General features: G+C 45.5%; 1 protein-coding gene across 1 annotated transcript in view; it reads left to right on the forward strand.

Moving 5' to 3' along the window:
• DCAF8 (DDB1 and CUL4 associated factor 8) overlaps positions 1-21,763 on the forward strand; it is a 101,212-nt gene that overhangs the window by 13,954 nt on the left and 65,495 nt on the right. Inside the window, exons 4-5 of the mRNA XM_029580107.1 lie at positions 5,784-6,460; positions 20,610-20,750. Of these exons, the coding sequence (XP_029435967.1) occupies positions 5,784-6,460; positions 20,610-20,750 (818 nt within the window). The remainder of the gene's footprint in view (positions 1-5,783; positions 6,461-20,609; positions 20,751-21,763) is intronic.

A 21,763-nucleotide genomic window follows, 5' to 3' on the forward strand; every position in this document is an offset into this window, starting at 1 on the left:
GAGGAACTTTTAGAGCGTCCTAGCAATTTGAGATCCCAAATTGAGCTAAAAATGCCTTTCTTCTTACGAACAATAAAATAATTGGAATACCTCTCTTACCCCCATTGCTCTTTGGGTACTGGCATTACTTTCTCTAACTGAAGAAGGCGAACTAGCTTCACATATACTGCTCTACCCTTTTTGATTTATCTTCTGGCAACTTAAAGGAATTATTAGCCCTATAATGTTGCGAGGACAGTTCTGTGGGACCAGCTCCAGTTCCTTCTGGGCTTGGTCTGGATCTGGCTGCTTTTTCTTGGGTGGAAGTTTTTCAAGCCTTTCTTCAGGCACAGTCCTCCGCTTCCCCCATTTCTGTCCGGTTGGGCCCTCAGCCGGTGGCTCCTCCCTCTTCCAGTCCTGTGCTTAAACGCCAGAGCTCGCCTTGGCTCCCTGCGGGTGTTCCTGACAGGAATCCGGATGGCACTGATGATGAGGTTGATCCTAATTCCCTGGAAGATGGGAATTAGGATCAACCTAAATGCGGTTCTTTCTTAGAGATGAACTGCTGGCCCTGATTTCCCAGACCTTGAAACAGCTTGGTGTTCCTGGTTCAGATGCTAAGTCACAGTTGAGGAAGAATACCATTGTGGTTTCTATACATAAAGCCTCTTGTTTTATCCCGGTGATGGATGCCATCTAGGAATTGATTGATCTGGAATGGGATGCCCCAGAGGCACATTTTAAAGGGTGTTAGACATTGGAAGGCCTGTACCCCCAGGATCTGGCTGTGAGACAGTTTTTGCATTTTCCCAAAGTGGATGCTCTGGTATGTGCCATGTCTAAGCGGACGACTATTCCCGTAGAGGGAGGAGAAGCCTTGAAGGATGTACATGATAGGATTGAGGCTATTCTTAAACAAGCCTTTGAGGCAGTGGCAATGCATTTACAGATTGCATCCTGTTGTGCCCTAGGGGTGAGATCTTGTCTGCTTCGCTCTCAGGAGGTGGTTGAGTCTGGAGGGAATTCCAGAGCAATTATGGAGCCTGCTGCCACCTTTTTAGCAGATGCAGGCTGTGATTTGGTCTGGACCTTGGCCAGAGGAGTGGCTTCAGTGATAGTGGCCAGGCGTCAACTCTGGTTGTGAAATTGGTCAGGTGACACAGCTTTCAAAGCCAGTCTTACCAAGATGTCCTTTTAAAGGCTTGCTGCTGTTTGGGAGTGAGTTGGAGAAACTGGCCAGTAAGTGGGGTGAGTTTCCGGTGCCTCAGTTGCCAGAGGGTAAGAAAGAGTTACATCGCCCCTTTGGTATGAGGGGTTGTTTCCGGGAGTCCAGGCGTCTTCGTCCCTACAGAAGGGCAGCCTTTCTGTAGGTCTCAGTCCTTTCATCCCCAGCAGCCCAAATGAGGAGTGGGGCTCAGGTGGTGGTCCTTTCCGAGTCCCAATGAAGGTTTGCCAGCCCACCTTCTGGAACAGGAAATACAGAGAGAGACGTCCCCCTTTTATCAGAGGTGAGTCGATCACGTCAGACCAATGGAGGTGTTACATGAAGGATATGCACTGGAATTTTGCGGTATTCCTCGGGACATGTTCAAGGTGTCCCCTTGCTACTGTCCGCAGAAGAAGCAGGCAGTGGAGTTCACTCTTCAAAGGCTTCTCAGACTGAGGGCTGTGGTTCCAGTGCCCACATCTCAAGAAAGTTTGGGGTGATATTCCATTTATTTTCTTGTGCCCTAGAAAGAGGGCTCCTTTTCATCCCATCTTGGATCTCAAGAGGGTCAACTGTCACTTGAATGGAAACTTTATGCTTTGTAATAATGGCGGTGCAGTCGGGGGAATTTCTGACCTCCTTGGATCTTTCAGAGGTTTACCTTCATATTCCCATCCGATTGGAACACCGCTTTCTACGCTTTGTGGTGTTGGGGGTACCATTTTCAGTTTCAGGTGCTACCTTATGGTCTAGCCACCGTGTCCAGAGGAATCTTGGTGCACCTATATTTGGACGCCTTGCTGATTTGAGCTAAGTCTCAGGAAGAGAGCTGCCTGGTGACACATAAGGTGATCTTATTGCAGGAGCTCAGTTGGGTAGTGATCCTGACCAATAGCAATCTTCAACCATCCCAGTCATTGGATTATCTGGGGGTCCAGTTTGACATGGTGCAGGACAGAGTTTTTCTATCGGAAGTTTGGATCCAGAGATTGATGTCTCAAGTCCGTCAGTTGATAAACACCATACGCCCGATGGTGTACTCGGCTTGATGGCAGCTACCCTAGAAGTGGTGCCGTGGGCAAGGGTGGATATGCGTCCTCTTCAGCTCATTCTGCTATCTCGATGGAATCCGCAGTCTCAGGATTTTGCAGTTCGGCTCCACTTGCCAATGCAAATCTGTCCCTTCCTCCAGTGGTGGTTGCAGGAGGATCATCTAAGAAAGGAAGTTCCCCTGTCCTCTCCGGTCTGGCTGCTACTCCATGACAGATGCGAGCCTCCACACTTGTGTGCTCGCTGTCTGGCATTAACGACCATGGGGGTGCTGGAATGCTGAAGAGACTCACTAGAACATCAATCGTCTGGAGCCCCAGGCGGTACAGTTGGCATGCTTGCAGTTCAGCCACAGGCTGCAGAATCAAGCAGTTCGCATGATGTCTGACAACATGACGGTGGCCTATATCAATCGCCAGGGAGGAACCAAGAGCCAGCAAGTGTTGCAGGAAATAGACCAGCTGATGGACTGGGCGGAAAGTCATCTGCAGATGATCTTGGCCTCTCACATTGCAGGAAGAGGCAATATGACCGGACTTTCTTAGCAGGGAGAGTCTAGACCCAGGAGAGTGGGTGTTGTCAGCTGAGGCATTTCAGCTGATTGTGAATCGCTGAGGCCTTCTGTTCCTAGATCTACTGGTGACTTCTTGAATTGTGATTGTTCCTTGCTTTTTACAGTTGCAGGAGAGATCCGTGGTCTCTGGGAATAGATGCTCTCATACAGGTCTGGCCGGAAGACAGATTGCTTTATGTCTTTCCTCCATGGCCTTTGCTGGGCAGGATAATTCACAAGATCGAAAGCCACAGGGGGCTAGTACTGCTGGTGGCACCAGACTGGCCCAGGTGTCTGTAGTATGCGTATTTGCAACATCTCCTGATTGGGGGGGGGGGTGGCCCACTTCGTCTTCTGCCATACAGGGACTGGTTCTCCACGAGGATCTGACTCCATTTTGTCTTACGATTTGGCCCTTGAGGTAGCTCGCCTGTTAAAGTGTGGTTATTCCTCTGCAGTGATTGCCACTTTACTCCGCGCTCACAAGTTCTCCACTTACTTGGCTTATATGCGGGTCTGGAGAGTTTTTGAGGCCTGGTGTGAGGAGCGGGGTGTTCTTCCTCGTTTAGTTAAGATCTCTCTCATTCTGGATTTTTTGCAGGCTGGATTGAATAAAGGCTTGGCCCTTGATTCTCTGAAGGTACAAGTTGCAGCTGAGGCCTGACAAATGATGTTTCTTTGTCTCATCCTGATGAGGGTCATATTTTTTGAAGGGAGTGGAGCACCTTGGGTCTCCGTTGAGGTTACCAGTTCCATTGTGGAATCTTAATTTGCTGGACTTTTTGGCAGGCCCTACGTTCCAACCACTGCATAGCCTTTCCTTACGGTTGTTGACTTTGAGGACTTTGTTCCTGGTGGCTATATGTTCTGCGCATCGGATTTCTGAGCTGCAGGCCTTGTCTTGCCGGGAACCGTTCCTTCGGGTGACTCTAGAGGCTTACGGCTGCATACTGTTCCATCCTTCTTGCCCAAGATAGTCTCCGACTTTCATTTGAATCAGGCCATCTCCTTGCCGTCCCTGGATGAGGTCAGGGATGTGGTGGAGTTTTGCCTTTTGCACTCCTTGGATGTTAGGGGTCTTGTGCGGTGTCTGGAGGTCTCTGAGTCTTTTCGAAAGATGGATCACCTGTTTGTTCTTCAGGGCGGTAGTAAGCAGGGCACTCTGGCTTCGTGGGCTACCATAACTTGTTGGGTTAAGGAGGTGGTCATGGCCGCGGATGTTGGAAAGCCGTTACCTATTCAGGTTAGGGCTCATTCCACTAGGGCTCGGGCAGTGTCATGGGCAGATAGTAACCTGTTGTCGCCTGTCAGTTTCTGCTGAGCTGCAACATGGTCCTCCTTACACACTTCTTCCAGGTTTTGCCGTCTGGATGTGCAGGCCCGGGAGGATGCAGCCTTTGCACGTGTGGTGTTGACTGGACCGCAGGCAGCGGCTGGGATCATTGCAGGGTTATATATACTGTGACGTCAGCTTGCTCCGTCTCCATCTGCTGGCAGGGGAGTATAAACTTACTGGTCCTGAGTCCATCTGTCTACACTAAGGAAAATGAAATTATCAGGTAAGTAATTTCTCCAATGGCCCCTTCTGGGCCCTGGGGAACTAGGAGAAGAAGCCCCCAATGACTGCAGGGCCACCCCACCAGGGAAAGACTCGCCTGCAGCCACAGATAAACAGCCTTCAGAGCCCCAACACAAGCGGCAAACTCCTGCACTGTAGGAAGGCCCGTACTTGTGCCCACACGGAACGTGGTGTTTCATGCTTTCCAAAGCCCCTGCCATGAGGATTCGCCACAAGGCATTTTACTACTGGAGAAGGCGGCCCAGGCTGTTTGCCTGTCGATGGCAAAATCGTTGCCCTGAACGGCTCTAGCAAGCACAGAAAACAAAAAATCTTTTTTTTCCCTTTAATCCTAAGTGCAAAGGCTCAAAAAAATCAAAAGCTCCCCAGTAGCCCAAATACTTTCCTTAGGCAATGCAGGCATTTCATTCCCACAGGTTTCTTCCTGCCAGGAGGGAGAGGGGTGGAAAGACGTTGGATGGGGAGAGAGGAAGCAGACTTCTCTAACTGTCAATCCTTCCTACAGAGCAGGACCAGGTGAAGTATAACCACCAACCTTCTGCTTATGCCACTCAGATCAAGGAGCCACCAAGAGGACTATCCCCCCGCAGCACAAATCTCCAATAAAAGCCAGCTGCGGGCTTTACAACTTGCTGGAGGGAGAGAGTGCTGAGCTGCCGCAGGCGTCACAGTACCTTTATATAGGCTGAAGTCAGCAAAATGAGGTTCTCTGTCTCCATCTGCTGGTAGGGGGAAGTAAAACCCATCCAGGCTGGACTGGTCTGGATGTAAAGGAAGAGAGGCTAGAAACAATGTACTTATTGGAGGAAAGAAGGGATGAGAGCTGGTGGAAGTCAGCAGTGTTCCAGAGCTTGGAATGTGTGGTTCAGATATTGGAAGGCAGTGGTAGAAAACCAGCACAAGATATGCTGGTATTGGTTTAAACAGGGGGAGCTTTTCATGTAGAGAACCAGACAAGAAGAGTCTAGACCAGGCAGACGGGAGAGACCAACTGGTGTTTATCTGTTGTCATTTACTATGTAACCAGCTATCAAGATTGTGATAGACTCTGGTTAGGTCCATGATTTTGGATTTGGAGTGGGGCAAATTGGAAGGAAAACTAGAAGGTCTGGGAACAATGGAACTGTAGAAGATGTCGGCAGATAAGGACTACTTGGTTTACCCGGTTTGCCCATTTATGCATTCTATGTTTTGTTTTTTTTATTAATACTTGATTAAATGCAATTCATTACAAATGTAAAACAAAGTGATGTGCAAATAAAATAGGCAAAGCTAACTAAGCAATATACAGATAAAATAAAATTAGTAATAAAACCTACAAATCAAATCTTAAAAATAAAACAAAATATAATAAAAAATAACTAAATACAGATAAACTAATTGATTCTTACTAATTTTCTCTCTCTTGTGAGCAGGGAGTTTGTCCAGTAGTCCAGAAGACATGTCTGGGGCAGAGGAAGGGAAAGAGACCTCGTCAGGCATTGAAGTGGAAGCCTCGGACCTTAGCCTGAGTTTCACTGGGGATGATCTTGGGCCCAACCGCACAAGCACAGAGAGCCAGGACACAGACACAGAGAGCTCAGGGGAAGACAAGGACTCGGATAGCATGGACGATACTGGCCATTACTCTATCAATGACGAGAACCGGGGCAATGACCCATCGCATTCGGAAGAGGATGAGGAGGAAGAGGAATTAGAGGAGGTGCGTTCCCGGAGGCGTGCCCTGCGCAAGCGTGCCAACCGTGATCAAGATTCCTCAGGTGATGAACGAGCCCTGGAGGACTGGGTATCCTCAGAGACTTCAGCACTGCCCCCTCCTCGTTGGCGGGCGGTGCATGCCCTGCGGGAGAGGGAGATGGGAACCCGCTCACGCTTTGTGTATGAGGCCTGTGGCGCCAGGGGCTTTGTGCAGCGGTTCCGCCTTCAGCACGGCCTGCAGGGACACAATGGCTGTGTTAACACCTTGCACTTTAATCAGCGTGGCACGTGGCTGGCCAGCGGCAGCGATGACCTCAAGGTGGTAGTCTGGGACTGGGTCAGGAAGCAGATTGTCTTGGAGTTCGAGAGCGGTCACAAAAGCAATGTCTTTCAGGTGAGAAACTTCTTCTGAAGACTCATGTGGGTATCGTCCACAGAGTTTGTACGCATGCTGGTTGTTCCATCGTCACAGGGGCCACGTGAAGGGAGGGACCAAGGTGGAAGGGGGAACTGGAGGAGAAGCAAAAAAAAAATTTTGACTGGTGCGTAGATTTTCAAAAACATTTTTCCACCCCTGCTCCTAATCGTTATTTAAAAAAAAAAAGGTAGATTTTAAGCGTTGCTCGCGCAAAAAATGGCCGCGCGTGTGCAGGATGCATGTGAATTTTAAGGATCCGTGAAATACGTGCATACGTACCCACCCACGCGCACGTCAAGACTAAGGGGTTGGAAAAGGGGCGGGGCTAAGACTTTCATGCGCAACTCCAAAATTTAAAAAAGCTGACTGTGTGTGCGGGAGAGAGAACGAACGGACGTGTGTGTCTATATGAGAGAGAGGAGAGAGTTTGTGAGCAGCAAGCCTCACTCCCCAGCTCATCAGCTAGCTCATCCATGCCAGTCTCAGGGTATCTGAAAATCAAAAGCTCCCAGCTATGGAGAGCGGTTAGTTTTAATCGTTGCATGTTTAATTTCTGCTGTTTTTCAATATTTAATTTGGAGTTGGAACTTTTTTTTATTTTATGAGTTTTTAATTATTGGATGTCATTCTATTTGTCAGCTATTTTGAAATATTCTTTTTAATAGTATGGTTTTTACCACTATTGATTTTATATTTCTTGATTTTGTTATTTTATGAAGAATGGTGGTGCGTCTGTTTTCCCATTATTGTGCTACATACAGAGTCTAGTGTTGTGGTTTCCAGTTCAGTTCATGTCTGCACATTTTTAAAGGTTTACTTTATGGTCTCTCTATTCTGTATTTGGTGAGGGTTTATTTGTGTCATGCATGCGTGATTGAACTTGAGGTATTCTGCTAGCGCGTAGTTTCTTTGTAGGGTTCTTTAGCATCTGGACGCATCCAGTTTCCTAATAGGAGGTGTATTGGTGTTTTAGAGCCTGGTGTAATGTCTATAGCGTTGCCTTTCATAAGTAGGGTTGTTACCACAACCATGTATAAGTGGTATATAAAAACATTTAAATAAATAAATTAAATGCTATTAGTGCTAGCAGTTAGTGTTGTTTTGGTATGGGGAGGCTTACTATATTGTAATTCACTTTAATCATAGCTTTGAGGGCCAAGCCTACACCAACACACGTTACAATAGGCCAAATACCATATGGGTTCCAACTGTCGGTTTTTTGGTTGACATACAACATGTATATTATATTTATATACCCTGCTGTAAGTGAATTTTTTATTAGATTTTACATGAAAAAGGACATTCAGTTGTAAATGCAAATTGTGGGTGGGCCGGAGGGGGGAGGTCAGAGCTGGGGCTGTGGCTGGGGGTGCAAGGCAGAAGGTTGGCCTAGAGTTCCTAAAACCCTTGCATTGGCCCTGGGTGCATGGAACAGATTCTTAGGAGAGCTGGGGAAGCAGTTTTCCCCATTGCAAGCTCCATTGAGTTGGCCAACTTTAGCTGTTGAAGTCTCTCTTTCAAAATGTATCTGTATAGGAAAGAGGCGAAAGAAAACGAAAACATACCCCTCTGAGCCCAGCGTTGTGGTTATTGGTCTTTTGTTTAGTGCGCGATGGGGATTGTTGCTACCAGAGGTGCTGGAGGAGATTGAGAGCGTCTTCTCCCCACCCCTCCTGGAGTCCTCTTTGAGGTCTCCCCTGCTGTTCCAGCTGGGCAGTATGTGAGAAGCCAGGAGTACCATGATGTCTCAGTTCCTGCTCAGGGAAGTGCCAGAGAGTTGTGCGATCTGGTCTCTGCGTCTGTCGTGGAAGCCCTCAAGGTGGAACACTCATTGGAACCAGGGCAGGGGCAAGTTGGGAGCCAGGAGAAGATCTAGCTATGTTGGGCTAGAGGCCGGATTTCTCTTCAGCTAACTCGGGCGAATGATGTCTGTTGCTGTTCTGGTCCCAGCGACGTTGAGGTTTGCTCCTGTTTTTCCATCAGTTGTTCCTGAAACACTCTTCTTGGAGATTTGGGCAGTCGTAGCATGGATGGAAGTTTCCTAGACTGGCCGTATGAACCGTCTGGACACTTTTTACAGAAGAAGCAGCAGCAAAATTGAGCAGCTGTGATCGTTTTTGAAGGCTATAATTTGGTTGCAAGGCTGTGGGAATTTCCTTCTACCCTCTAGGCATCCTCCCAGACCAGTCCAGTCACATGAGTTAAGCTTCCCAACCAGCAGATGGAAACAGAACAACAGGTCCCATGCTGCACTCAGCCTGCCAGTATTCTGTTTTCAAGATAAATGAGGAAGACCTACATACAGCTGCACCGAGGAAATTCCATGTTAAGATAAGTGCAATGTTATAGTCCTTCGGGGAATAAATCAATAAAAGAAGTGACCCCTGATTATAAAGCCCCAGCGCTTATAAAGGCTTACATATATAAGCCATATGTTGCAAGGGCGCTGTATGATGGTCACTCTTTATATATAATAAGAGCCTATCTATGTAGCGGAATATATTTGTTGTTGAAGTGTTTCCTGCTATTTTTGGGATATGTATTTCTTTAGTATTCTGTTTCCAGCCGATGGCAGGCAAGCGTCCTGGTCCTGGTTTTTAGGCAAGGTGAAGATAAAGCTGGAGAATTTGCCTACTCCTGGGGTCAGTCCTAGGACTGTGCCTCAGGTTGAGCTGCTCTTGGGTTGATAGTTTTTGAACTTCCTCCCCCAGTTTGAGCGTAGCCTTTCAGCCATGGGGTTTCCTTGTGGGGGGGGAATAAGGCTCTTTCCAGGGTTTCTAAAAATTCCTTTCCATTAGATGCTCTCCTTTTAGCAATCGTCCCCTCCTTCTCAATTCTGGCTGGATTCTTACAATTAAAAAAAGTTTCTTTGCAGGATCAAGCAGAGTTTCTGAGTGAGGTGACCAGGTATTTCCTTATTTTTTTCAGCAGGGCAGTTTAAAAGCTTTAAAAAAAAAAATAAAATAAAAAAAATAAAAAATTTTGAGATTGGCTGCTGCGGGGAGTGCAGCAGGTGGGACATGGAAAGCTGGAGCAGAGGGGAGGAAGTTCATGTAGGATTTGAGAGGTGATCTCTGGCACCAAACCAGTTTCAGAGGGTGGGGTGTGGAAGCGGGGGCCTGCATTGGTGGGATTGACCGGCCAGGCCATTCCCACTGGCAGGAACAGCAACCCTTTTGAATCCGTGGGAGAGACGAGGCTCAGACCTTAGGTCTCATCCTCTCTTTCTTTCTCACGGTGCTGGATGCAGGTGCGAGTCCCTCTGGTACTTCAAGTGCTGTAGCATTTAAGGCAGTAGGAGCTTTCACTGCAATACCAGAGCCTGTTCCTCTTCCCTAATGGTCGTGTCCTCCCACCGCCCCCCTCTTTTTTTTTTTTTTTTTTTTCAGTATAGTTCTTAAAATACCTCCACACTTCTTGTATGGGGCAGAGTTCAGCCCCCTGGAGTCACCAGTTTTCTTTAAAGGAAGTTCTGTATCATGGGTGGTAAACAAACATGCCATAAACCTTGCCTGCTTTGATATGAATACTTGTGGCTAACTTACCCCTGATTCCAACGTTCAGGCGATTCCTCTGTTCACCTCTGACGCAAGTTCCGGCTGGAGATCGGGGGCAGGGGAGAGGCTTGCTTTCTGGCAGAGTGGCAGGGCTGGTTCTCACCCTTTTGGGATAGCAGGGAGATCTGGCCATCTTCTGACCCTCCTTTCACTTCCAGGGACATCTCGGCACAGGTTCTCGCTCTCAGGGTTTGCGTTCAGGATTTGGGCTCCTCCAGTGATCCATGCCTGCTCCCTTTTAGGCTTCTGGGTCGCTCTGCCAGGAAGAAGTTCTTCTTTCAGGCCTCTTTTCCAGCTTCCTTTCTTTTTGCTGAAACTGAGCCTTCTTCTCTCCGGAACTGAACCTCTTTCCGGAACACTGGACTCCCTTCAGCCTCGGTGGGCCCCCCTGTCTTATACTTCTCCACTGATAAATATGAAAAGCTCATGCATACCCTCATAGAAATGACGGCAGAAAAAGACCAATCTGCCCATCCAGTCTGCCCAGCAAGCTCCCACACTTATTTTCCCATACTTAGCTGTTTCTCCGACCACCAAGTTCAGGGCCCTTGTTGGTAACTGTTTGATTCAAATTTCCTGCCACCCCCTGCCATTGATGCAGAGAGTAATGTTGGAGTTGCTTCAAAGGTGAACATAAGGCTTAATGGTTAAGGGTAGTAACCACGCATCAAGCAAGTTACCCCAATGCTTGTTTACCCAGACTGCACAGATCAATGCCTTGTTGATGTTGTCTGAATGTAAATTCTCTCTTCCATACTTTTCCTTAGTTGAAGCAGAGAGCAACGCTGTATATGTATTCAAAGTGAAGTATCAGGCTTAATTGGTTTAGGGTAGTAACCGCTGCAATAAGCAAGCTACCCCCATGCTTATTTGTTTACCCAGACTATGTAGTTCAGTCCTTGTTGGTTGTTGTCTGAATGCAAATCCTCTTTTCCACATTTCCCCTTGCCGTTGGAGTTGCATTAACCGTGTGAAGGCTTATTGAGTAAGAGTGTTAATCACCAGGTAGTAGCCTCCATTCCAGCAAGCCACCCCCATTGCTCTTCTCTTCATTCCCATCCTCTAGCCTTTATGGTTCCACAATGTTTATCCTATGCCCCTTTGAAATCCTTCACAGTTTTAGTCTTCACCACTTCCTCCGGAAGGGCATTCTAGGCATCCACTACCCTCTCTGTTAAGAAATACTTCCTGACATTGGTTCTGAGTCTTCCTCCCTGTAGTTTCAAATCGTGACCCCTAGTTCTACTGATTTTTTTTTTTCTAACGGAAAAGGTTTATTGTTGACCATGGATCATTAAAACCTTTCAAGTATCTGAAAGTCTGTATCATATCACCCCTGCTCCTCCTCTCCTCCAGGGTAATCATATTTAGGTTCTTCAATCTCTCCTCATAAGTCATTTTATGAAGACCATCCACCACCACCTCCATCCTGTCTCTGTCCCTTTGGAGATAGGGTCTCCAGAACTGAGCACAGTACTCCAGGTGAGGCCTCACCAAGGCCCTGTACAAAGGGGATCATCACTTCCTTTCTCTTACTAGATATTCCTCTCTCTATGCAGCCCAGCATTCTTCTAGCTTTAGCTTTCGCCTTGTCACATTGTTTCTCCGACTTCAGATTGTTACACTATTGCCCCAAGGTGTGTCTCCTGCTCCGTGCAGATCAGCCCTTCACCCCCCATCAAATACAGTTCTTTCAGATTTCCACACCCCATATGCATGACTCTGCACTTTCTGGCATTGAATCTCAGCTGCCATATCTTCAACCACTCTTCCAGCTTCCTTAAATCCAGTCTCATTCTCTCCACTCTTTCCGGTGTGTCCACTCTGTTGCAGATCTTAGTGTCATCCGCAAAAGGACAAACCTTACCTTCTATCCCGTCCGCAATGTTGCTCACAAAGGTATTGAACAGGACTGGGTCCCAACACCAATCCTTGCGGCACTCCACTTAACACCGCTCTCTCTTCAGAGTAAGTTCCATGGGTCTCTTGCCGTATTGCAGATCTTTTTCTCCCCCCCCCCCCCCCCCCCCCCGTTTCTTTGGGGAAGAAACAGTCACGTAGTCATACCAAGCTGTGTGAGATTGTCAGCCTTGTCTCTGGCTGCTCTTTTTTTGAATGTCCCTGACATCTGTTTAGGATCTTAAGTTGTATTGTCTCTTCTGTATGGTTTCTTTATTTGCACAGGATCTACAAACAGACACATCTGATAATGGCTCCAATACCTCTTGAAACAAGGCCTCTAATACCTCTTGGAACAAGGCCTTTAGTTTCCACTGATGCAAGGTAGTTTAAAGTTCACCTGGGTAAAAGTCCTTCTCTTGCTGTAGCAGATTCTGGACCTGTCAGAATTTATCTTGTGCATGGCTATTATAATTCATAACTGGTGCATTATTGGTAACAGGAGATAGTGCCCAACAGCCGCTTCTGGTCATAAGCAGGTGCAGGAGGATCTGTTGGAGGAGAGATCCTTTGGATCAGATAATCCCTTTTTGGGTCTAAAAGGAGCCCAAACTTGTAGAGATGAGGATCTGGAGGAGGGGGAGTATTCCCTTAGGGAGGATGAAGACGCTCTGATGATTCGCTTGTTCCATAAAGAGGAACTGTTTTCCTTAGTCTCTCAATCCTTAAAGATTTTGAACATAGCAGAGGTGAAGGGGGAAGAAGACTGCAATTCTGTGGAGGATCTATAATGAAAGGTTTACCAAAGTCTTTCCTCTGCACAGATTCATAGAAGAGTTGATCTCTGAGGAATGGGCTTCTCTAGAAGCCAATTTCAAAGGGGGAAAGGCTATGTCTAAGCTTCATCCTCTGAATGTACAGGAGAGGGAGAAGCTGAAAGGTGAATACACTCATTTGTCGGTTACTAGTAGGACTACAATTCCTGTAGAAGGTAGTGCATCTCTCAAGGATATGCAAGATAGAAGGATTGAATCTGCCGTTAAGCACGCATTTGAAGCTTCCGGTCTGGCTCTACGAGCAGCTATGTTAGCAACATTGTGACTAGGGCTGGATTACATCTCAGCATTTACAGAAGTCATCCTTTGAACATTCTGTCTTGGTTGAGACGGCTCAAATGGAACCAGCGTCTGGCTTTTTGGAAGATGCCTTGTATGATTTTGGTTCGAGCCACAGCTAGAACTATGACATTGACTATAGCTATGTAACTGGTCAGTGGATTTTATATCCAAGACTCAGCCGGTCAGTTTCCTTTTAAGAGAAATCTACTGTTTGGTGACTATTTACAAACATTTGTGATGGCCTTAAAGAGTCTAAGGTGCCCAGATTGTAGGAAAATAAGCTCAAAGGGGCTTCAAGGTCCACTACCTCCAGGAATTATCAGGTCAGGGAGATTGTTGGGTGGCCAGTGTTCTAGACCTTTCAGTAGTTTTCAGCCCGTTCGGAGCAATAAAAGCAGAGGCAAAGATAATGGTTTGGGCAGTGCTATGGGCACAGTGAAAGTGTGGGGACTCAGCCTTTGGTTCACAAGATAGGCCTACATTTGTCAGCCTTTTACTGGTGATGGGTCTTGACTACATCAAATCACTGGGTTCTAGGGGTGATCAAAGATGGCTACACCCTTGAATGTTCCTGTCCTATTTCAGATGCTTTTATGGTGTCCCCTTATCACTCTGCTTAAAAAGTGGAGGTGGTGCAGGTAACTCTCGATCATCGCCTGCTCTTAAGGGTGGTGGTCCTGGGTCTGCCATCTCAGTGGGGCCAGGAGATTCACTCCTTTTGAACTACAAAATAGAGTGAGTATATCCTTTCATCCTATATTGGATCTGAAGAAGTTCAACAAAGTTCTCAAGGTGTCTCATTTTTAATCTTAAGGTCAGTTCTGATGGTGAGGCAAGGGGAATTCCTAACATCCTTAGATCTGATGGAGGTGTATATGCATATACCGATAAGAGAGGATCATCCTACATATCTTTGTTTTGCAATTCTGGGGGACCACGTCCAGTTTTGAGCGCTGCCCTTCGTCTTAGCCACTGTTCCAAGGACCTTTTCCAAGGTAATGATAGTGGTGGTGCGGCAACAGTAGCTCTTCATCAGGAAAGTGTTTTAGTGCCACCTGTATCTGGATGACTGGTTGAGTCAGGTAAAGTCAACTCAGGGGGGCAAGGCTGCTGTTACCAGAGTGGTGCAGTTATTAGAAAATATGGCTTGGAGGTCAATGTCATCAAGAGCAAGCTGAGACCATCCCAGGCCTTGGAATGTCTGGGGGCATGTTTTGACACAAGGTTAGGTCATGCTTATCTGACCAAAGAGAGGATCTAGAAGCTGCAAAGCCAAATGAGCACCTTGTCAGGATTCCGGAGTCCCATGGCTTAGAACTAACTTCAGTTATTGGGCTCCATGGCAGCAACATTGGATCTTGGTCCCTTGGGCAGGAGCTCATATGAGTTCCCTACAAAAGGCCTTGCTGTTGAGATGGTCACCTCAGACTCCGTTTTATGCCCATACGTTGGTGTTGTCTGACCAAGAAAGAAGGAATTTGTATTGGTGGCTAGTTGTCAGAAATCTGGAGGAGGGCGTGGATCTCAACGCCTCATAGATAGGAACCTTCATTTTCAGTTTTTATTTTATTTTTCCTGAGAATTTCAGCATTATAGCAAAAAAGGTTGGTGGAAAATGTTTTTGTTCAAACATTGAAATTCCCAGGCAAATGTTTTGTATTTGGTGGCAAACTTTTCAGTCAGGCATGTTTTGGAGCTTCAAGCTCTCTATTATTTATTTATTTATTTATTTATTTATTTATTTGTGTTTTTCTATACCGGCATTCACGGGAGTACGTATCATGTCGGTTTACATAAAACAAGGGGTGATCAATACATTATAACATACATAACTAAAACATAAGAGTATACATTACAGTAGTATAAAACAAGTGCACGGAAGAGAAAGTTACAATAAACAGGGGTTATTCTAACTGGGATTAGAGTTAAAGGAAAGATAAACAAGTTTAATAAGAATTAAAACATTGTAGTGATTGGTTTGTAGTGATTGATTCCGTTTGGAATAGAGGGCCTTTCCGTTTGGAATAGAGGGCCTTTTCTGAGTGTTGGTTTTTTTTTTTTTTTGGAGGAGGTGGTATATGTACACACGGTTCCTTTTTTCCTTCCCAAAGTAGTGTCATCCTTTCAACTTAATCAGGTGGTGTGACTGCCCTTCTTCAGGAGGGCCTCGTGGGGAGGAGTATGTGCATCTGCATTGTCTGGGTGTGAGAAGGATTATATTGTATGCGTTGAAGGTGATTAATGGCTTCAGTAAATCTGTTCGTTTTGTGTTGTGTGAGGTTCTATGCTTTGCTCTCTATGTTGACTGTAATCCGCTGAGATTGGTGGATCAGCGGAATAGAAATTGTGTAAATAAATAAATCTTTGTCCTATTCAGTGATCCCAGGAAGGGTGAGGAAGCATCAAAGGCATTGATAGCTCAGAGAATTAAAGAAGTCATAGGTGTGGCATGTGTGGACAGAGGACTGCCTCTTCCAAAGAAGTTGAGGGCCCAGACTACAGCTATTGTCTTGAGCTGAGCTATGTTTGGTATTGCCACTGGAAATTTGCGACTTGGTCTTTGTTGCATTCCTTTTCAAAGCATTATCGCCTTGATGTCCAAGCCAGGGAAAAGACAATTTTTTTGGTTCAGTGGTCTTGAAAGCTGGGTTGGCAGTGTCCTGCCAGTTGAGGCATAGCTTGGGTACATTCCATGCATCTGGACTGGTCTGGCTGGATGAAAAAGGAGAAATTAATTCTTACCTGATGATGATTTTCTTTCCTTGAGTCCAGCCAGACCAGTTTAGAACCCTCCCTATCTGCTGAGGATTTTTTCTGCTCTTTTGCTGTTTGGGCACTTACCAGGGCATTCTTAGCAGAATTAATTGAGCCACAGTTGGCTCCTGTAAGGTAAGAAATTTAATTTTTCTTTTGAATGTTCTGAAGGTTCTAATCTTTTTTTTTTTTTTTTTATCACATTTGTTCTCTGGAAGCTCTCTGATTCTATGGCGGAGAGGTTGCTGTATGTTCTAGCTTCTTACATAGAATACTGACAGGCTGAGTGCAGCACAGAAGGGGTCATGTCAACAAAACTGTTCTCTCTCCGAGAGCATAATGTGCATCTGGACTGGTTTGGCTGGATTCAAGGAAAGGAAATTATCAGGGAAGAATTAATTTCTCCTTATGCTGTATGGGAAATTAGAGAATATTATTAGTGAAAGTTCTTCCTTCTATCTCAAATTACCTAATTCTCCAAGAATGTCCCCTTTAGATATGTTTAAAAAAAAAAATCTCAAATTTTGAAGTTTTCTGTTAAGGCTATACCAGGAAATTGCAGATGATGGTGGAATTCAGCATAGGACTGGCATATTGGTGTTGTTTGATTTCATTTTTTTGGCATAATTTACCATGTTGCTTGGCATATTTTAAAATTGATCAAGTTTTAAAATAAAAGATCCTTCAACCATTCCAGAGCCTCCCTTCTTCCCTTTCATTCCAGCCTCATTTAGGCAGCCAATTAAAAGTGTATGATTGGTGTTGAATGCAGCACTGGTGTTGGAAGAATTATTGGTTCTGCATCCAACCATCCCCCAGCAAACATCAACCGTAAATCGTTCTCATTAGAGGTCAGCACAGATTCTGCTGCGCCGAAGTCTAAAACCTGCCTGAGAATTAACCAATAAATCTATTTCCTCGCAAAACTTAGAGTTGAATCAAAAATGCTTTCTTTTGAAAGCAATGAGAGTTAAGTTTTAGATGATCCAGGAAAGCTGGTTGGAAGAGATGTGAACAGTTTTGTGTTTGGGTTTTTTTTTTTTTTTGAAAGATCATGGCAATGACCTCTTAGATTCTTGGTGGAAGACTTCTCCCTAGGGAGGGAGGAAAAAAAGTGGACGACAGAAAGCAAAAGGTAGTCAGGTTAACGTGTTAAATAACTAAGCATATGTAGAAAGTGTTCTAAATATCAAAACCGTAGAGCATATAGAAAGACATGGTTTAATGGAACACAGTCAGCATGGATTTACCCAAGGCAAGTCTTGCCTCACAAATCTGCTTCACTTTTTTGAAGGAGTTAATAAACATGTGGATAAAGGTGAACCGGTAGATGTAGTGTATTTGGATTTTCAGAAGGCATTTGACAAAGTTCCTCATGAGAGGCTTCTAGGAAAAGTAAAAAGTCATGGGATAGGAGGCGATGTCCTTTCGTGGATTACAAACTGGCTAAAAGACAGGAAACAGAGTAAGATTAAATGGTCAATTTTCTCAGTGGAAGGGAGTGGACAGTGGAGTGCCTCAGGGATCTGTATTGGGACCCTTACTTTTCAATATATTTATAAAGAATACGAGTGAGATTATCAAATTTGCGGATGATACAAAATCGTTCAGAGTAGTTAAATCACAAGCGGATTGTGATAAATTGCAGGAGGACCTTGTGAGACTGGAAAATTGGGCATCAAAATGGCAGATGAAATTTAATGTGGATAAGTGCAAGGTGATGCATATAGGGAAAAATAGCCCATGCTATAGTTACACAATGTTAGGTTCCATAGTAGGAGCTACCACCCAAGAAAGAGATCTAGGTGTCATAGTGGATAATACATTGAAATCATCGGCTCAGTGTGCTGCAGCAGTCAAAAAAGCAAACAATGTTAGGAATTATTAGAAAGGGAATGGTGAATAAAACGTAAAATGTCATAATGCCTCTGTATCGCTCCATGGTGAGACCGCACCTTGAATGCTGTGTACAATTCTGGTCGCTGCATCTCAAAAAAGATATAATTGCGATGGAGAAGGTACAGAGAAGGGCAACCAAAATGATAAAGGGGATGGAAAGGCTAAAGAGGCTAGGACCTGTTCAGCTTGGAGAAGAGACGGCTGAGGGGGGATATGATAGAGGTCTTTAAAATAATGAGAGGTCTTGAATGATGTGAATCGGTTATTTACTCTTTAGAATAATAGAAGGACTAGGGGGCACTCCATGAAGTTAGCATGGGGCACATTTAAAACTAATCGGAGAAAGTTCTTTTTCACTCAACGCACAATTAAACTCTGGAATTTGTTGCCAGAGGATGTGGTTAGTACAATTAGTGTAGCTGGGTTTAAAAAAGGTTTGGATAAGTTCTTGGAGGAGAGGTCCATTACCTGCTATTAATTAAGTTGACTTAGAAAATAGCCACTGCTATTACTGGCATCAGTAGCAAGGGGATAGACTTAGTTTTTGAGAACTTGCCAGGTATTTGTAGCCTGGGGGAAATAGGATGCTGGGCTTGAAGGACCCTTGGTCTGACCCAGTATGGCATGTTCTTATGTGATTCAGAGTAGTTAGCCCATGGACGTGTTAGAAAACAAAGTCTATAGACGTTCCAGAGTGGTTCAAGATTAGCCTGTGAGGTGGTAGTGGCACAGGAGATGCAAAAGAGGAGAATGCATGGCAGCAATTTGGGGGAGGAAAAGAGGGTGTAGAAAGGCATCTGGAAGTCCAGCAAGGAGACCGTTGCCACAATCTATCCTGGAGAGGAGGAGATGGTAGAAAACTAGTGAGGAGCAAATCTTGTAAATGCCAGTATGCAGTGAAAAACTAATAGCATCTCTCTTTGGGAAGTGTGCCAGAAAGCATATGAGGTGCAGGAAGATTATAAAATATTTATTTATTTAAAATCTTTTCTATACCGTTGCTAAGTTATATACCATCGCAACGGTTTACATGTAGGCACATATTTAATGTAGGTAAAAGTGTACTATAGTACATTCTAACAGGTGCCGTCAAAGGTTCGGTTACAATATATCATTAGACAAAATAATTTTTAGAGAAGTGGGTCATGACCGAGTGTACTGAAAGTACTTTTACGGGTAAATTTATCATACATAGTGTTATCAATATGCTAGTTGTGATGTGGGGTTCATAGACTACTCTACTGTATTGTCCTAAGTACTGTGTGTCGGTGCTTATCTGCTTGGCATGAAGACTTTTCTAATGGAAGATTATGGAGAAAGTTTGAAGAAATTGTAGACCTTGTAGGCAGCTGAGATACATCTGTGTTTCTTCCACACTTGATCACACTTTCAGCTAAGCAGAGGGTTATTAAAATAGCAGCTGAAAATGCTTCAGAAATGCAGGCGGCAAGAGGCATTGCTCAAGCTTTTTCCATTAAGCATGTCATGGTGGTTCTTTAGTAAAATTCAGTGACCTGATCTCTAGTTCCCTTGGGAAGATCCATTTTTTGGGAGAGTAACACTGATATGATTGGGTCTGTATGGTAAAAGCAATGTTGGGTACCACCTGGTCAGTATGGATGAGTCATGGAAGGGGGTACTGCATGCCTGTGGCTATAGCTTAGCTATAATGTTTTCAGTGGATGAAGTGTGAATATTACTGCTTACTAAGTGCTTTTCTTTTGTCATCTCTCTAGTACACAGGGGAATGCAATGTTTGTTTGTTTTTTTTCATGGCAACCCTTCAGTAGAGCTAAAAAAGCTTGCCAGGTTGACTACCATTTTCTTGGCTTCAGTGTAGAGGTTGAGAGGTAGCGGAAGTTGTTTAAAAAAAAAAAGTGTTAACTTTTGAAACTTTTAGAATCTTAGGTCCGATAATCACCTAATCTGGCTGTTCTCATCTACGAGGCTTTGAGGCCCACAAACAGGTCTGATTCTTCAGGATGTCCCCAATGAATATTTGTTGGATATGCTTGCTTGTATCGGGTCTAAGAACCAGATTAATTGCATAGTAGAGTTATCCTAAAAACTCAGGCCTTCAAGGACTGGCAATGAGAATCTCTGCTGTAGATGATTCCCACTTTTTCCAGGCAAGATCTGCCATACCTAATTCATCCCCGGTATCTACAGGGTGTTTAAAATCTCAGGTCGCTGGCATATTTATATGGGGCTTGGTGGCCGATACAAGAAATGCCAGCGCGGCCCAGGCCATGGAGCAGGAATTGGGACAGCTACCGCTGCTGGGGCCAGAGAGAGGAGATTGCAGAGGGGGTTGCAGCTGGCAGATCCCTATTTCAGGGCTGTGGAAAAAGGAACATGTGGGGGATTGGGGGGGGGGGAGAGTGCCTGGAAGCAAGGGAGGGGGGGGATGGAGACAGGGTTCCTGGAGACAGGTCTGTAGAAGGAGAGAGTACCTGAAGGAGAGAGAAAGGGAGAACAAAGGAAAGTTAATGGTTAACCAGCGAAGAAAAAGGGAATGGAATGGTAAGGTAAAAATGCATTTCTTCGGCTTCTATACATTTTTTTTTATAACCCCCATATATCCAGCCTGCACTGAGAAACCTCCAGTGATGGAGATTCTACCATGTCCTGGGTGATTCCAGTGCTTTATCACCCCCTTGAAGTTTCTCTGATAAATTTTTATCACCAAACTCAGTAGCCACATCACTACATGCAGTAAGTTAGGACTTATTTAACTTTCTCTTCCATCTCTATCCATGTGCTGAACAGCCTTGCTGTAACAAAGAAATTGATACGTTGTTTAGGGAGGGATTTGGGTTTTGTATTGCACTCTGTATTTCAGCAAATCTTTTTTTTCTTTTTTTTTTTTTTGGTGGTTCTTATTCTCTGAAACCCTAGGCAAAGTTCCTTCCAAACAGCGGTGACTCCACTTTGGCCATGTGTGCCCGGGATGGACAAGTACGGGTGGCCGAGCTCTCCGCCACCCAGTGCTGCAAGAACACCAAGCGTGTGGCACAGCACAAGGGCGCCTCTCACAAGGTAAGCACACCGCCCAGCACTAGTATCCAAATCCCATAAAACAAGCCCACCAGAGGCAATTCTGCTTTTTCAATTATGATGTTTCCTAGTAGGGAAGCGTTTCGGGCATGGGTGGGCAAACTACAGCCTGTGGGTCACTTCCGGCCAACTTTTTGATTCAGTCCCGGAGCCCTTTTTTTTTTATGTTAGTGGGCTGCCCCAAAAGATTTCTTACCACCCCAGCCTCTATGGCAGTATGGTGTGCCTAAGTTGCGCCTGCTGCCGACACCTCTTCATCTGGCACAGACTGCATACTTCAGACAGCTGGGGAAGGAGGGGCTGGAGACAGGAGAAAATTGGAATTGCCGCGTGGCTGACCGCACCAGCTCTCCCCCCCCCCCCCCCCCCCCTCCCGTAGCCATACTAGACTGCAGAGGAGGGAGAGCACATGGACTCGACAACACAGGGAGTGAATCTGTTTATCAGCTCTTTCCCTTCACTGCCATTTATTCTAATGGTGCTCTTTTAGAATCTAAGGCAGGGACCCCTTTCTCTGGACATCCCTCACAGCTTCCCTTCTCTGAGTTCCACAGCCCCGGGAGCAGGTAAGAGCCACAAATGTGACTCCTGGGGAAGCCACAGGTGCTCACCCAGTGGCCAACTGCTAGTTTGTACCCAAGAGACTTCTTTTCTTTTGTCTTAGGCTGGTCAAAGCTGGCAACTTGTCAGTAGCTGTATATTTTGGCTCCTAGAGCATGTTGGTTTAAGTCCTAAGAAGACCAGGTAGGAGGAAGTGACGTCATCGAGCTTGATGGCTGACTGAGCTGCGAGTTCCGCAGTTAATTTTCTCCAGATTTCAATAACGGGAGCGAAAACGAAGGTAAACTTTGCCAAAACGTGCAGCAAAGTGCAGGAATATACCCGGAACAATTGAGTAATGGCTGCCAAACGGAAAACGATAGACGTCAACTGCTTTTCTTACCGAAAGCTGGGAGATCGGGGGGGGGGGGGGGCTGAGGCTGACGACCAGGCCG

The sequence above is a fragment of the Rhinatrema bivittatum genome, chromosome 16, assembly GCF_901001135.1.
Source record: "Rhinatrema bivittatum chromosome 16, aRhiBiv1.1, whole genome shotgun sequence".
Lineage (NCBI taxonomy): Eukaryota > Metazoa > Chordata > Amphibia > Gymnophiona > Rhinatrematidae > Rhinatrema > Rhinatrema bivittatum.